Here is a 16,300-nt window from a genome sequence, read left to right as displayed (position 1 = left end):
TCACTCACTCTCAACAAGTTAGAGAAAAGTAATAAACACAGGCAACAGATGTACTACACCACAGATTCTGGGTGTACAGCTATTATGGTGACACCATCACCTCGTCAGGATGGGTCACATATGTTCAGGGAGGAATACGTTTAGTTTTTTTTAAATGGACAGTTGTGAATATTTGTTATTTTAAATACACTAAAAAATGTTTTAACAAATGTTAAAAATACACGGAAATAAAAAGAATGGTCGCCTTGTAATAAACAATGGCTATTACATATCTTTATTACTGTATTACTGACCAATCATTTGCCACTGGCTCACTTTTTTGGCCCTCCCCACTTCAACTATTTTGTCATTATTACTATTAGTATTATTTTTAACCAAAAAATAAAAATAAATGAACACCTCAGTGACTGCACACTACAGCTATCAAGACATCCTGAGGTGTCCAACTGTTTCTGATGCCAAAGGTCAATGGCTGTCTTCTTTTCTACCGGCCCACACAGAGAAATGCGAGGAAAAAGCTTTGCCAAGTGAGGCACAAACCCTGCTTTGGGTCATAAACACCTCTGCCTGTCTCTCCTCCTTTTCTTCTCCACAGAGGTGAGTTAGGTTTGCACTCTGTTAATCTTTCACTACGGGGCCTGCATGCTTTTACACTGGCCTACTAGAGAACTGAGGAGGGGTATGAAAGAAGGGTAGTAAAGGACAAGAGTGGATAAAAGAGCAGGAAGAAAAGCCATAGAGGGCCAGATGGGCACCTTCACAGTCCATTTATCAAACGCAATGTGGCCCTCCCTTCCCCTCCCCGCTGCTCTCATGTCCTAAACCCCCATGTAATTCTGTAATGATTTTCATTATCATATAATGACCTTACAAAGCCTACAGCAGTTTGCATGGTCAGAACAAAACTCACAGCTGTTCCCTTCAGAGTTTGCTCACTGGCTGTGACAAAGCTTATTTTGTTGTTGAGTTTTTGATTTTCTTTGGTCGCGAGGAGTGACCACTAGGCTCCACGCGGTCAGCATGAGGTCACCTCATTCAGGACGTTCCGCCGTACTGTACGAATTCAAGACAGTGTCACTCCAGGTCTTTTGAAAAGCAAAAATACGCATACGTGCACAGGTTTCTGGTATTTCCCTCTACACGTAACTCGGCAGACATGATGTATTTTCAGTGCCACATATTTTGAATCTCTAGAATCACGGAGCCGTTGTCCTTTCCTTAATCTGAGAGCTCCGTTTCCTTAGTTGTTGCTTTTATTTCTGCACTTCCTGTGTTGCATACTCAACCTCTGTACTGCGGAATAGTCACACACACACACACACATAATAATCCATCTATTTCCAGCATACTCACGGGGCATTTACCAAAGGGACACGGAAGGGCAGCATCTATCAAAGAATTCACCATGTGCATCAGGAAAACCCAGTTACCAGAAAAGCTCATAAGAATAAAAAAGCCCTCATAACGTTGTTGGCTCTGAGTGAATGAATGGACGGCATCTGCTCGTGGGGCGAGCTGCAGCATCACTCACTCTGAGTGCCTATAAGTCACTTGTGAAGAACCACTGGCCACCAGGTCCAATTCCTCTTTCTTTCTTGCTCGATGGTGCTGAAAATGCCCTGGAGGCAGTAAAAGGCAGCGAGCAGGCCCATGTTTCAACGCAAAGAATGCTGCTTTAACTGGTGTTTAAGAAACAAAAGTCAGCAAGAAACTTAATCAATCAATGCTGGTTGTTTATGTTTATATGCCTCTTGCAAGAGTCATCAATCACGCCTTCTCTGCTTCTTTTCCATCCTTTTTTCGAGCATTATGTGCTGAATTGAAACCTTGGAAACAAAAGGCAGTATTATGATAAAAGCTCGCCTGTTGCATATTGTGTGGAAACCTAATTAGGAAACCCGATGGAGAAAAAAAAATCAGCAAAATAAATCAGCAAATTAATTTCAAAAGTCCTATTTTGGTATGTGGCTTATTGAAAATAAACAAAGGTCTGAATACATCTGACAACAGTGAAATGAATTTCCTCACTGTGTGTCTGATTCCGTAATATACTGTAACTTTAATTCAAAAGCGTGAAATTGTCTCCGAGTGTATGCATATAGCAACTTTTTCCTCCTCCATGAAAAATCTCATCTCGGCAGACGCTGTTCTCTAATCTCCACCAGTCTATCCCACTTAACATTGCACAAAGCCATGTGTTTAGTTTTGTGTAAATGCTATCTGTTGACAGCCACTTGACAGGGTGACCCCTGACTGTTGTGTAAGTCAGGGCAGTGAGGATTGGGGGGGTAGACGTATATATGTGTATAACCCCATACACACACTATACGTGTGCAAATGTGTGAGAGGTGGGATCAGGAGGGCCTGGAGTTCAAACATATTGTGAGGGATGCTTGCCCTCAACCAAAACTAATCTAATCAGTCTTTCACTGCTGATAGATTAAACGTCTGTCTACTCCACCGATGAGAGCTGAGCATTTCCTGTCCTGGTCTGTGATAGCATTAGACGTGGTAACATTGCATTGTGGGTGGTGGTGGTGGTGGGGGGGTTGACCAGCACAGCAGTGATGTTGGGTTTGGGGTGGGTGGGTGGGGTGGGTGTGGTAAGATGGTTTCTAGCTTTCAGCACCTGCAGCTGGAATGCACTATCAGTTCAAGCCCTACATCAGAGTTGTGAGGCGGTGGGCGTCGACACAGCAAAGCAAGGTGTGTGGAAACAGGCTGTTTACAAGGCTCATCTGGATGGGGCAGCACTAAGGGTCAACAAGAGGGGACAACCCAAAGCATGGAAAGACGAGGGCCTGCAACAATACAGGAAGTACACACTGCTTTCAAAAGAAAACGTCTCGTTTTCTCACCCACAATCAATATACAGCCAGTGTTTTTGAGCGTCAATGTAAATATTATTACATTACATTACATTATAAATAAATATGAGACATATACTCTCAGTAAATGCCACTGTGACTCTGACACCTGCGTTTATCCCTAATTCCAGAACAACAAACCACCAAAATATTTCACAAGTGGTAAATTAAAGTGGTTTTCGACATCATAGTTCAACTTTTTGACATTACTCTTCAAGTAGAAGGCGTCGCAGCAAGCACTTTAGAGTCATTTGCATATACATTTTGGAGTGGAATAGGGGCGGGGTACATTGCTCGTTTCATGTCCGATTGGATGCATAAAGGAAAGGTGCAGAGGGTGTGGGGGTACGCACAGTTTTACACATTTCTGAAGTTCTTGGCGTACGCACTTTTCAAATTTGAGTATGCCATCTTTCAGTATGAAAGATACATGAGGCCCCTGGTCTGTGGATTCTGCCTCTGGCACTTTTGCTTTCTCTTGGTTCTGGATCATGTCTGGTCCAAAGTTTGAGTGTGTGCGTGTGCGTGTGCGTGTGTACACTCCTGTGTGAGACACTAAGGTCAAATCTGTTGATAAAGACAATAAGCAGTAAAACATATGCAACTCTGGTGTTCACATGCATACTAGTGTTTATGTGTGCTTGCTAGTAGTAGGGGGGAGTGTCAGAGAGAATGAACAGCTAAAATAACAATCTGTGTTTGCGTGTGTGTGTGTGTGGGGGGCCTTCTTTATCGGAATGAATGGTTGCGGTTCTAAACCCTGTGCTCTCTGCCCTTATCTGGAAGGAAGGAAGTGACTGAGCTTATCCATGACACACGTGTCGTTGTGATAGCTGTGATAGCTGCCAGGGCCAAGGACCACAAACAAATATCAACTACACCACTGCGTATCTGGGGAATTCACATCTGCTCTTTTGTAGGAATCAGTGGCAATGCAGGCTGAATGAAATCGGGACTAATGTGACGACCCATGTTTAGCGTACTGCTTCATGGGATCACAGCTCGTCTGTTGCAGCGCTGAGACTGAAGCTCTGGCCATTCAAGAAATATGAGTATCAGAGTTCAATGTGTGTGCGTTACATTTGCTCCTTCAGAATTCAAATACCACTCAGGAAGAAATAAGGAATACGATTAAGAAAACACAATATTACAGGACATAAGTTTTTGGTTTTGAGACTGTTGTGAGTCTACATTTTCATTCACTTTAATTGAATTTAATGGCAGTTTTAACAGATGCCACTTGTTTCATGGCACATACAGAAACTCAACATTTTCTACATGCAGCATGTTTTATGAGCGCATTTGCTTTGGGTAAACCATGACAACTAAAGACGAAATACACACAATTCTTCATACAGCCAACAGCAAACCACATGACGACACATCTATTTAAATAAAAAAAAAAAAGGGGGGGGGGCAATTTTATATTTTTAGCAGGATGACTTAATTTGTGTGTGATGGGTGGAAATGAGCCTGTGCTCTCGTTTCAGAGTGTATCACGCTGCTGTCATGATTTATTTCTGCAGTCCAAAGGGAGGGAAAAGTGTTAGCATTGCAGTGGGTTACCTGTCTCTCCATGTCTGTCTTTGCTGGTGTCTATCTGTCAAGGCGGACAGCAGGGTTTCTGCCATCTCCCTCCGTCCCTCGCCTGCCCTGCCCTCCTCCTCCTCCACTGACGCCAGGAAGAGCATAGTCTGAAAAAGAAAAGGCACATCTCTTAGAACTGGATGGATAGGCGTGTGGATGACAATACAACCTGGACTACAAATTTCCTTCCCTTTGCAACGCATAGGACATTTCTTTTTCGTAAAGTTGTTAACATGCTCTTGGTTGTTTTACCTCCAACTATGAAACTGAGAAGAGAGACTACCTCGAGCAACTCTCTCCATCCTTGAGCTTTTGTCCTTATTTCAGAAATGACACAGCTCTGAGCAAGGATTCCATTACAACATCCCTGGGATAGCGACATACAGTAAGTCTCGTATAAAGTCAGTTTCACATCAGAGGACGGGCAAATTACACCCAATATTAGAGTGTGAGTCAATTAATCACGTACTGCACAGCAGAGTGTAATGTGTGAGTATCCCCCTGTTGAACATGAATTACAGGCCAGCTTAAAGTGTGACGTGGCACATCAGTGCTAAACTGAGACATCCTAGCAAACCTTCGCCTCCAAGTCCTCTGTAGCCTCTAAGCTGGTTGAGAGGGAGTCAAATGAAAAAGGATCTGGCAGCCCAAATTAAATGCAGTGCTGTCAGCCACACTCAAATCCCTCTTTCCTCTTACCATCTCCCTCTTCTGCTCTACCCTTCACAAACTCTCTTCCTCTCTGAATATCCTTAAATCCCCCCCCACCCCTTCTCCCAGCATTCAAGACGTGATGGATCTGTAACTCTGACTGACTCTGACGCCTTGTTAAGAACAGTCTCTTCCTGTCACATCTCCCTGGCGAGCGTGTTCATTTCTTCCCATTAACAGTCACTCACCTCCCCAGTCATCCAGCCATCTTTTCAAAAAAACCCACAATGTAAAGGAACCTTCATTTCTTCTCCTCTGCCTCTTTTCTAATCCCTCTCTGACAATTCACCTGTCTGTCTTAATTCATGTGAAGATAGGTTTGACTGTCTGTGTTTGTACACGTTTTCCAAAGGCGCGGAGTGTGATTTGCCGACAGAGTAATATGCTTACTTCCTCCACACCACACAGGACAGGTGTCAAAACACATGGCAATGTGTGACAGATTACACCTGATTCAGAGAAGACACCAAAGATTACGGTGACCAGGAGGTAGAAGGGTCAGCTGTCCGCCTATGGAAACTGTACCGTTGAGTTTGGCTCAAACCCCACCCTCCAGCGATGAGTGACAGGCTAAGAAAGTGCCAGAAAGTGCATTCAGAGTGTATCACCATCTCAGCCGATGGATATCATATTGTCGCGCCGGTCGTGGAGCCCAGTTTTCAAGGTTCAAGCGCAGCACGGAAGAGCAAGCGATTCGCAACTGAATCCGAAGCTCTCGCAGGATCCTAAGCTTGCTTGAGCTCCTCACATAGGAGGCTTGGGTGTCAAACAAGTGAGAAAGACAGGCCTGGCAGTGTAGTTCATTGAGGTTAAGTGTGCCAAAATAAAATTTTTAAACGTGTAATTGCTTTTTTTGTGTCCCAACTCAGAGATGGTGAAGCTGCAATGTGATCTACCAAACCTCCTCACATTGAAAATGTAAGCATGTCTTTGCATGTTAGTGTGTGTGTGTGTGTGTGTGCGTGTATAGTCTTATGTTTAGAAGACCCGGTGCTGAGAGAAATATCCAGGTCTAGCCCCAGGCTGATCCCTCGGCCATTTAGACACCCCACTGGTTGTTTACTGGTCAAGCCCAGCCTCTGTCAGCTATGCCCAGACCACAGACCTTTGTCTCGGGGCTTGTATTAGCACTAATCAGCCCCTTCTTTCCTCCTATTTACCTCTTGATGACAGTAGCTGTCCTCAATGTCCACCTCTCTGTGCCTGATGCTGACCACAGATGTCCTCCTGACCCAGGCCACATCTTGAGGTGAACAAGAGGACAAGGAGGACTTCAGTGCCCCATTGCTGGTCCCCAGGCCCCAAACTCAACATTGTCTATTTTACTACAGATAGGCATAAACATTTCTGGCCCTGTGCAGAACCAGGGTAGGTAAACAAACACACAGCCTCGCTAAGGTGATATTGTGGTTGGTGGAGAGTTGGAGTGATGATAGCGTTCCAAGTATAGGTTGGCTGGAGGGCAGCCTGGGGCGGCTCACTAACACCTCAAGCCAGGACTATATCTTAACACCAACAAGCATCTGTCTATTCTTTCACATAACAACATGTCACTCATTCAGCACAGAATAACATAAAGGAGGCTCTGTTGCTGCACACAGAGCAATATGGTGTACATCTCTTTAAACTAAATATAATAACTGTCTCAGCACACATAATAGCTAAGAAACAAGTGCTCAAAGGGTGAGAGGTTTAAACAAAAAAAAAAAGATGGACACAGATCTGAAGGTTTACACTCTACTAGCCAAAAACCAGCGTGTCTGAGAAACTATTAACACCCCATGAAATGTATTTGCTGACTCCAGACCAGTTCTTTCAAGGAACCCAGATTACCCTTAAACTCACTGTCACTACCTTAAACCTTAACCCTGTTTATGAACTATTTCAAGTGGGGGAGGTGATTTTAGACCAGAATAGTCCAAATAATTCAAATGAATAGATAATTACCTAAAAATTAACACTGAATACTTCCTAAGTGTTGGCTACCATGGTGCCTCCCCTACAAAAAATAAGTGCACCTCTTCCAGACTCACCTCTATGACAATAGCTTGAGTAACAGGTCCAGCAACAGACCAGCACATCCTCTCTGCGTGCCCATATGGATGTAGGCGTGTCCCCAACTGTAAGCTCCTCTATGGTTTTTGACTGTTAAGCCACCACCACCAGGGCCATTCACTCCAAAAAAAACAAAACAAAAAAGAAAACTTAAAACCAAAGATTACATTTGCTACATTTGAAGGCCAGTCTCAACTGAGTAACTCGACAGAGAGTGAGATATTTTAAAAATGATAATCCCTTTCAGCTGCAGGAGAGACTGTCAACCTTCTGGTTCTTGAACAAATTGCGTCATGTGGGACTTTAAACCCAAACGGACTCTGTTATTTAGTACATCTGCTGCTTGTAAGGAATCCGTTTCTATAATCAACAATGTCAAATGTATTGATGGAAACATTTTATTAATCACATGTGTTAGATTAATTAATGCTGCCAATTACCAGGTAGTGACTGAACTCTTAAGATGATTTAGACAATTAACAATGAATCATGTACAACGTTTACAAAACAAAACTACCACATTGGCAAAGTATCTCAAGCTCTTTATGTCTATATTTCCAGGTTCTCCACTGATGTTTGTCATAGTTAGAAGTGAGCTGCTCTGACATCTGATTTTATCAGTCTTAGGGAGTGGGACTTTGGCAGACTCTTAGCTGTCTCAATCCCCCTCTCCTCTCCTAATACAAGAAACCAATATCATCTCGGCCACTGGTGGAAAAAGGCATAAGGCACCTTGCTCAGTGTAATGGATATCTTCTGTTCACAGATATAAACAACATGGGAGCTGCGATCCTGCCGTGGCCACTTCCAGTCTGTGTCTGTTCACCAACACTGACTTACTTTATTCTTTAGGTGGTGGCAGCTCTCCCCCAGTGGAAAAATTATATTAGCCCAGGAGGAAATAAATTAGACTACATTTGCCTTTCTGTGACATCACACTTTATAAGTGTATGTGTGCTTGTTTATTTTTTGTGCCGTCTTCCTGATGCCATGTGATCAGCCACGGCGTAAAAATGGAGGAATATATGAAATCAAATTTGCTCCTTTATGATAAATTGGCTGATTGTGTGTGTGTTCGTACGTGCAGGGAGAAGTAAAGGGAGTCAACATCGTTTGTTCGGTGCAGACAAAGAAACATAGTCTTGGATGTAATCAACGAGGGAACACGGAAGTTAATGTGGGAAGGCAGCTCCATAAAAATGAAAGGACAATCACTCAAAGATCATATGAAGATCACGTGCAAGTGCATCCTTATATGGGCCTTTTGAGTCAACTGTAAAACATTTACTAGTGTAATTTTCACAGCACTGACTTCATGGAACCTTTCAAAAAATGTATTCCAAATCCAATAATAGTAATAATAACAATGGAAAGTAAACCAAGCTTATTAAACAGCCTCCTTATTTAAACTTATAAGCACATGATCAAGCAGCTCTGTAAAATGTATACACAGAAGAAAATACTGATGAAGAAACTATTCTTTTTATTCAAAGTCTTTTAAAATAAGCAAATATTATTCAATGTATTCAATCTAAAGACCCAGAACTTTACTGCTCTGTCTGTGTGCACTTGTGTGTGGTTGCGAGAATGTGTTCTCTGTGATCTCCTTGGTGACCGAAACCAAGGCCTTTCTGCCTGATTGACCCTTGCAAGGTTGCAGGCACCATCAATTATGTCAGCCAGTAAAATAGGCTTTGCTACGCACAGCAGATTATATGGAGTGTAAAACATTAGAAAAATGTGTCTGAAACATTAGAGTAACATGTTTAAAGTGACAAAGACTTCGGGGGTGGGGCGGAACCTCCCAAAAAGGGAAGACCCCTGACAAGTGATTTTGTTTGAAGGCATTGTGTCACACACAAGTGGGCAGGGATGCTTTCTATGGCCCCAACGGCTGTCCATCTTCTGGGCAGAATACAAGCGGGATAGAAGGACATATGCTTTCCACAGGGTCCAATGAAGCAGAACTCCGAAGCTTTTGTGCTGCTCCCTTTTTGGTGGCAAGAAGAAAAGGAAAATCTGTTGATGGCTCGTAGTCCAGTGGGCCCACGAATATCACATAAAAATTCACTGGTCGGTTCCTTGCAAGGCTTTTGTCTCCATCTCATGATAAGGAGTGTGGATTCAGTTTGCCTTAATGGCTAAACCACATAGTTCTTTGTCTGAATGAGCTCTCCAGCAGGCTGGGACAACACACACACAAACACCGTAACTCCTCACTGGCCTGGCAAGAATGCATCATCAATCCATCACGAGAAAGCCTGGAGAGGTGCTTTGACTAATTCAAGACAACGAAGACAGAGCTGGACAGAGATGTCTGTGATGAGCGTGACACTAAAGCACCTTCTACTCTGTTAAAACTCCCTTTCTCTCTTTCAGTATATGAAAGCCGAGTCTAGATTTTAGCTAGATAGCAGATTGTGATCAGCACCTCACTCTCCTGCCAGTAAAAAGCTTTTTGCTGACTGGGGCCAAAGCCAGCCCCGGAGTTACAGCGTTACGCACACCACACCATACTTCAGGTCTTCAGGAAAAAAAAATAAAAATGCTAAACCAATAAAATGGGTTTCCATCCATCTAGACACACTCACATAGAGCAGTTTTGTTTCATTAGGTAGGGGGAGGCAGGGGGTTGCCTGCAGGGGCTGAACTGTTACAAAGTTTTGATGGACTACGCAAAGTTAGAAGGGTAGAGATTCTCTTGTGTGTTTGCATCGGAATGGAGGACGTTACGGTAAACGTAAACAAGCCGTTCACGTGACTCGGCTGACATTAATTGTGAAAGAGTGTACATTCACGCCCTACTTTGTTTGCTTGGAAAGTGCATCAAAGAAGCAAACTCTGGTCCGCCTTATAAGATGTAGGTCAGGCAGGAAGAGGACGACAATGCATTGTGGGTAAACACAACCAAAACATACCCGCGTGTAGATCGATCGCCGGGAAAAACGTGGGGTGAGAACGAGGTAAAAGCTCTGATAGGAATATGGTCGGACGGAAATACATTAAGTCAGTGTGCAGCATCATTGGGAGACAAACCTTAAGATGATGGATAAACAAGGGTCAACATTTTACATTGGCTTTGCTTGCTAGTGATGTTATTATTTGCCTAATTTATTACTATGGATTGAGAATGATCGATTTATAATCTGCTGCATCATTTTACATCAAATCCTTGGACAGACTATTTAAACCACTATGAGCAGTGAGTTTAATCTGCCGCTACTCTACTATGGATATAGCCCTTTTGCCTCATACAATTCTCTCCACGCTGCATGGCTACCCCGTAATAGACAATGGCACACACCATGAAGCAGTAACATATAAGTGGATTATGGACTCCCATTCTGTATAAAATGCTGTCTACAACAATCTGGCAAAGAAGTCACATGCACATGTTCTGTACAAACTATCCTCGCTCTCACAAGATATTCCTCTGTGGAGTATATGAATATAATCTAATTAACTAAATGGGGACTACACTACATGTCAGACAGATTTACATCTTTATCTGATATTTATAATGATTTTTTTTTTTTTTGTTTAAAGACGAATGATGTATTATATCTTGATCTTTTCATATTTTTCCACTTATCATTTGCATTATAGGTTTATCAGTCATCATATCACGTCATGTCAGATGAGTATCTGAGCCCAGCCCATGAGGAAACAATCTGAACTTAAAATAACAAACTATAAAGGAACAAACACACTGAAGGGAAAACAATACGATACCACATGTCTAGAAATATAATGTGTATAATAAATGCAATGTATGGTAATACGATGCATCTATCTCGGATGTTGTTTTAAAGAACTTACATTTTTACTTAACTTTTATTAAATAATAATATGGGAATTAAGGTATTTATCTAGGGTGTTGTTTTAAAGGTTTTAACTTGTTTTAAATATATGATACTGACGAGGCAACATGTTAAATATGACTCAAGTCTCTCTACACGTGTGTTTTTCACACATTTACAAAGTACCCCCGACAAACTGTGTTATGTACGTATGTGTATCTGTGATTGCCCCCCACCCAGGGAGGCTGATGAGAGATCCTAAAGGGTGTTTATGAGACTCTTAGCCAGGAAAGGATGCCGCCCCGTAGCTTATACCCAAATAAAAGAGCCATTTATTACATCCAACATGACCCTCTCATTACGCACAAATAGAAATTAATGAGCACTATATTGGGTGCTCCCAGTGGAGTGAGGCGGGGCCTGCTAAAGGACTAGTGTTAATTATGCTGTCCTACATCTCACCCATTTAACACCACCTATCAGATCGCTCTATCTACAGGGGAAGGAAGGATGCGAGGCTGGAAGTGTTTCACAAGCTGGAAGGCCCGCCGTCGCATCATCAAGCAAAAAAATCTGCTCTAAGAGTCATTGTTCAACCATCAGTTATTTATAATAGTTGTTACTAAAATCGAAAGTTCCAAGGTGAACTTATCAGTGCTGGCAAGTCAGCGGTGTAACTGGTGAGTGTAAATAACACATGAGAGGAAATGTCCATTATCAGAGATCAGGTTTGGTTTAAAAGATGCACAGATCAAGAAAGAAAAGTCTCATGACTCCCATGACTCCAGTCCCATCTCCTTGTCTCCAGCCTCAGCTTTTCTCTTGGTTCACCTTCACAATCTGAACTCAAATCCTAATCGTTATCTCTCTATTCCACTCATCTCTGAAAATAAACACACCTCCATGTTGCACCTCCTCCACCTCCCCAAAGAAATCACACAATCACCGTCAACAATCTTCCCCCTGTATATCTTCCTCCTTTTTGTATTTCTTCACGCGAATCAAACAATTTTACACCGACTTCCCATCAGTATCAAGTCATTCTTCGTGTTAATTGCTTTCAAAGACGGATTTGTGTACCTCAGAACAACAAAAGCTGCTGCAGTTATTTTGAAAGCATTAGACAGGTGTTGTGGAATTAAGCAGTCGCTATTTTTTTCCGCACTAGTTGAAAGATTTGAACAAAAAGCTGATTATGGATCAAGGCTTAATCACATTGGAGACCTAAAGCCTAAGCCTTAATCAAAGACACGTTAAGTGTAATTCAGTAACCCAGTGATATTTGACCTTTTTTGTTGTGTGTTTTACAGAGATAGTTTTACACTTGAGATTTTTTGACCGCAAAAAAACCTCAATAAAGCCAGGTTATTGACATTATTATAAACCATTTGTGTTCCTAATCAGATTTTGGTGGGATTTCTTTTTTTTTGGTCGCTGCAGTCAGTAGTGGACCGCTTTCATTTTCATTAATAATAACTTTATTTATTGTTTCGCTGCGTGGGTGATAGGAAGCCCTCGGAGACTGCAGCTGTGATAAGGGATTGTACAAATAAATGTGAAATGAATATGAGTTGACCTGCAGATAAACAATAATAAGGATATCAACCAGCGGAGCTGAGGAGGATCCACATTCAGATACACATGATTTGATTTGATTTGTTATTTGTGCACAAAAGGCTCAGAGGGTTCTCTTCTTACTCATACTCTACACATTCAGCACAACTTAGAATGTGCATTTCTGTTTTTATGAACATGATCAATATTGAACACTCGCTGAACAGGACTTTAAGTGACTAAACCAATGTGTTTTCTCGTGTCTGTTGCCATCCCTTTCACCCCACCACCCTGACATTATTCCCCAAAAAAAGTAAATAATTACACCTGTATCAAAGTAGTGGAACAAGTGCTGGTTAGTATGTTTACAGTCAGCTATAAGGAGGGCATGCTTATAAGATGCTTCGAAATCTCTCTTCAATCTTTTTATACTTTTTACACCATCAAGGCACTTTTCAGCACACCCACACACACACACACATGATCCTTCCTCACATCACTCTGGCTGTGTTGGTATGACACAGGAAGAAGCTGGGCCCCTGAAGCCAAGCCCGCCGTCCTCACTGAATGCGATTAATCTGAGCAGTGATTTATCTGGGCTGCCCCATAATTCCTCTTTACTATTTTATTGGATGTTATCTCTCCTCCTCTGAAGGCTTATCTTGCTGATCAGGGCCAAGGAAGACGAGAGGGAGAGGAAGAGGAGGGGGTGGCCATGAGGAGAGGGAGAGAAATCAAACCAAATCCATACAGAGGTAAGTAAATGAATAAGTAAATAAATAAGTAAATAAATAAATACAGGGATTGAGGGAGCTGCTAAGCGGATCAGGCAGATCAGTCTCTGTAAAGTGCTCATTTGTTTTCTAAGAAGACGAGACAAGCCGCCTTCAAAGCCCGCTGACACAGTAAAAAACGCTGTCAACATCACAATTTGCAGACAAACAAAATAAATTATCCAAACCACTGACAATAAAACTCCCCAATCCCTCACTGTAAGAACGAGGTGTCCTTCAATCACGGGTACACACACACACCAAATAAAAATTAGAGGGACTTATCAATGAACTCATCCTCATTCATGGATGACAGTAAAACGACAGCATCGTTTCATTTGCAGTTTCCACATTGAGGACATTGTGTCGATAACAGCTACGTTCATCTAACGCGTTCCAAATTCAGCCTTTCACGTGGAGAAACGTTGCCCAGGTCTGAGGGAAAATGCAACAGTCATCCCCACGTTCAGGAAAGAGAGCCACATCCTGTGACTGAGAAATAATTAAATACTTAGAGGAGAGATAATTTCAATCATTTTAAATGAGATAGTGCTCCGCAAGGAATTGCACTGAAGAAGATAAAATAAACTGGCACACTATGAAGGTGACAACACAAGGAAGCATGATTGGCAGCCCAGTTTGTGTGTGTGCGTGCGTGCATGCGTGTGCTCATTTCAATGAGTCACTTTTATTCCACTGTGTCATAATTGAAAAATAGCTGAATATTGATGCATTGCAATATTTTGTAGCTTCAGAATAAATGCATGAAAGGAGATTTCAAGTGCAGTCAGACTCTCCAATTCTATGTGTTACTTTGGTTTCTTTTATGTTTACTAGTGTGTGTCTATGCCGCACTTTTCTGTCCCTTTGTGTCTTTGTTAACATTATATATAAACACCAGCCAAGGAGTGACAGGGTTAAACCTGTTTCGGAGCTCTATTCCCTGTTTGGCGTACAGTGATGTTGCACTGAGATTCTGTCATAGAAAAATCTCTGTGGGATTCCATTCACTACTAGTGTACATCTTTAGGTACAAAGCTGTGGGCTGCACTGGCTCCAGGTAACATAAACGCTCCCTTCAAGCCACCGCGTATCTGCCCAAGAAAATTCTCCAAAGGGCTTTAAGCATTTACGCAGAACACTATCAGGCACTGCTGAAAATTCAGCTTACCCTGTTGAATAGGGACTTCAAAGAGAATCGAAAATACCTTTGCACTGCTACGCTACACCCCCCCCCTCGCCGTCTCTTCCTGCTCTTTTTCATTTTATATTTCCAAACACAAGCCGCTGCATGATGTAAAATGTATTATCAGCCATATACTTCCTATTTAAATGAATAATAACAATAATCTTTGAGTAATTTCGCTTTTATACAGCGCCGCCTAAATAGGGCAAAGCAAGCCAGCTAATATAGAGCTGTAGGTAAACAAGGCCGTGCGATGATGAGCGTGTGGCTTAGGCCTCTAGTCTTTGTGGCGCGATAAGGAGAAACAGCTGCTCGTATCCAGGTATATTGACTGTCAATGAGGGATAAACTACTGTGCAGCTGCACATATAATTCCTTCACTCGCGCTCCATGTGGACACACTGCTCACACACATAAGGATACATGGATTAACATGCAGACACACAAACGCAACACATACACCCCCAGAACTGCAAAGAGTTAGAATATAATAAATGTATGTGCCTATTTCCACAGTGTGGCACTTGAAATGCACAACAATGTGTTGCATGAACACGGTGTGATTTAATGTAAGAGATAATAAATGGCTCCATAATGAGCAATAAAAATGGTCTTTAAACAGTTTACTGCTTAGTTCACACTTATAATTAATCTGGGTTCCATGTGCGCATATAAAGTGGGTATAAAAGTGAGCGCAAGTAAAATAGTGAGAGAGTAAGAGAGAAAAATGACTTCTGGTAAACATGTGCAGCATTGTTCCACTCTGGTCTGGCTTTCCACACGTGTGCCGTCTTTCCCCCCCACCTCACACGGACCAGCATGGCTTCCTCTCCAAAATAATACATTTAAAAAGATTGCCCCCTGAAATTATTTACAGCGAAACACACAACAGAAACCATAACATTTATAATGTTTTACAAAGCCATCAAATAAGTGGAGAGGGGATTAATTGCCCCAGCCCGACCTTAAAAATAATTATTTTGAGCGGTGCAACTCTAAACTCCAATGAAATTGATACACTTTGATAATTAGATTCTTGGCACTGACCCGCTGAAGTCAATAAAGGTTATTAAGGCCAATTGCTGTCTAAACTCATTACGGGCAGGGTAAACTGTCCGTCAGAGGCCCCTGCTACTCCAGCGCCAATATGATAATCCATTCTCCGTCCTGGGGGTTTCTTCCCTAGCGCCTGTGTCTCCACTCTGCCATACAAAACCAGATTGGATTCGCTTAACCTTTCCAGGACTTTGATCAAATGAGCTCACACAGCAATAACATTTACATTGACCCCCACCCCACCACCACCACCACCCACCACCCTCCTCCCAACACACACAACCCGCTCCGGGTTTTTTTCTCCCTTCTGTCTCGCCCTAAAACTCACAACCCTCCCTCCTCCACTGCCTCCTGAGAACCCACCCTCCACGCGCTCAGGTCAATAACCTAATAAGCTATCGATGGTGACCAAGGCCAGGGTGTGTACAGTTGCAGTGTAACCCTCCTCCGCAGGCCAGAGTGTTTCTGCAGACTGATGTTAACGCGAGGGGAGAAGATGATATGGTCACCGAGCGCATCCTTGCACACGCACGCACGCACGCACATGCCCCTCACACACAAAGGTATGTATGAACGCTGTGGGAGCCACCCTCGGTTATAAATCAGAGGAGGTATATTTTGTCACACAATAAGAAAACAAGAGTGTACTGTGTATGTGTGTGTGTGTGTGTGTGTATGAGAGCAAACCATTGGAAAACAGGGAGTGACAGG

At 42.5% G+C, this 16,300-nt stretch overlaps 1 protein-coding gene across 1 annotated transcript in view; it reads right to left on the bottom strand.

The window, feature by feature from the left end:
* The window catches only part of fto (FTO alpha-ketoglutarate dependent dioxygenase), a 114,338-nt gene that overhangs the window by 57,922 nt on the left and 40,116 nt on the right, over nucleotides 1-16,300 (bottom strand). Inside the window, exon 8 of the mRNA XM_044030823.1 lies at nucleotides 4,434-4,561. Coding sequence (XP_043886758.1) covers nucleotides 4,434-4,561 — 128 coding nt within the window. The remainder of the gene's footprint in view (nucleotides 1-4,433; nucleotides 4,562-16,300) is intronic.

This window comes from Solea senegalensis, linkage group LG7 (genome assembly GCF_019176455.1).
Source record: "Solea senegalensis isolate Sse05_10M linkage group LG7, IFAPA_SoseM_1, whole genome shotgun sequence".
Taxonomy (NCBI): Eukaryota; Metazoa; Chordata; class Actinopteri; order Pleuronectiformes; family Soleidae; genus Solea; species Solea senegalensis.
Note: the sequence above shows the minus strand (reverse complement) of the source record. Positions and strands in the feature narration are given on the sequence as shown.